We start from the raw sequence: 552 nt of genomic DNA on the forward strand, positions 1-552 counted from the left end.
CTGCCTCCGTGGCGCTGAGCCCTTGGGTGGGAGGAGGCGCCTGGTAACGAAGCACTGATGACAGCCCGTCTTAACGACCTGGAAAAGGCGCCTTTCCCGCTGGGCGGCCCACTCCCAGCCCCGGTGGGTGGGAGCGACCAGGAGTGAGGAGACGGGTGACAGGCAGCTCCTGAGAGACCTGTGAGGACGAGAGAAGAAAAGGACTTTTTAGGCAAAAGCAAACCAGGCTCAGGGTTGAGTCCAGGAGTCTTTGCTCCCGGGGGGGGTGGCGGTGGCAGCCCCGGGCACCTCCTGCCCACCGTGATCCTGGCCAACATGCTCAACGGGGGCCCCGCCGCCCGCTCGGGGAAGCTGAGCATCGGGGACCAGATCATGTCCATCGACGGCACCAGCCTGGTGGGGCTGCCCCTCGCCACCTGCCAGGGCATCATCAAGGTACGCACGGGCCTCGCTCCCGCCGCCTCCCCGTGCGCCAGGCGTGGGGCCCAGAGACCCCCCAGGGGCCGTGCGGAGGCTTGGCCGCCCCGAGAGCCTGTGGGGCCTGAGCTGCCT

General features: G+C 68.5%; 1 protein-coding gene across 1 annotated transcript in view; it reads left to right on the forward strand.

The window, feature by feature from the left end:
• Nucleotides 1-552, forward strand: part of APBA2 (amyloid beta precursor protein binding family A member 2) — a 17,595-nt gene that overhangs the window by 16,631 nt on the left and 412 nt on the right. Inside the window, exon 10 of the mRNA XM_015569103.1 lies at nucleotides 212-435. Coding sequence (XP_015424589.1) covers nucleotides 212-435 — 224 coding nt within the window. The remainder of the gene's footprint in view (nucleotides 1-211; nucleotides 436-552) is intronic.

The sequence above is a fragment of the Myotis davidii genome, unplaced genomic scaffold (assembly GCF_000327345.1).
Source record: "Myotis davidii unplaced genomic scaffold, ASM32734v1 scaffold164, whole genome shotgun sequence".
NCBI classification, from domain to species: domain Eukaryota; kingdom Metazoa; phylum Chordata; class Mammalia; order Chiroptera; family Vespertilionidae; genus Myotis; species Myotis davidii.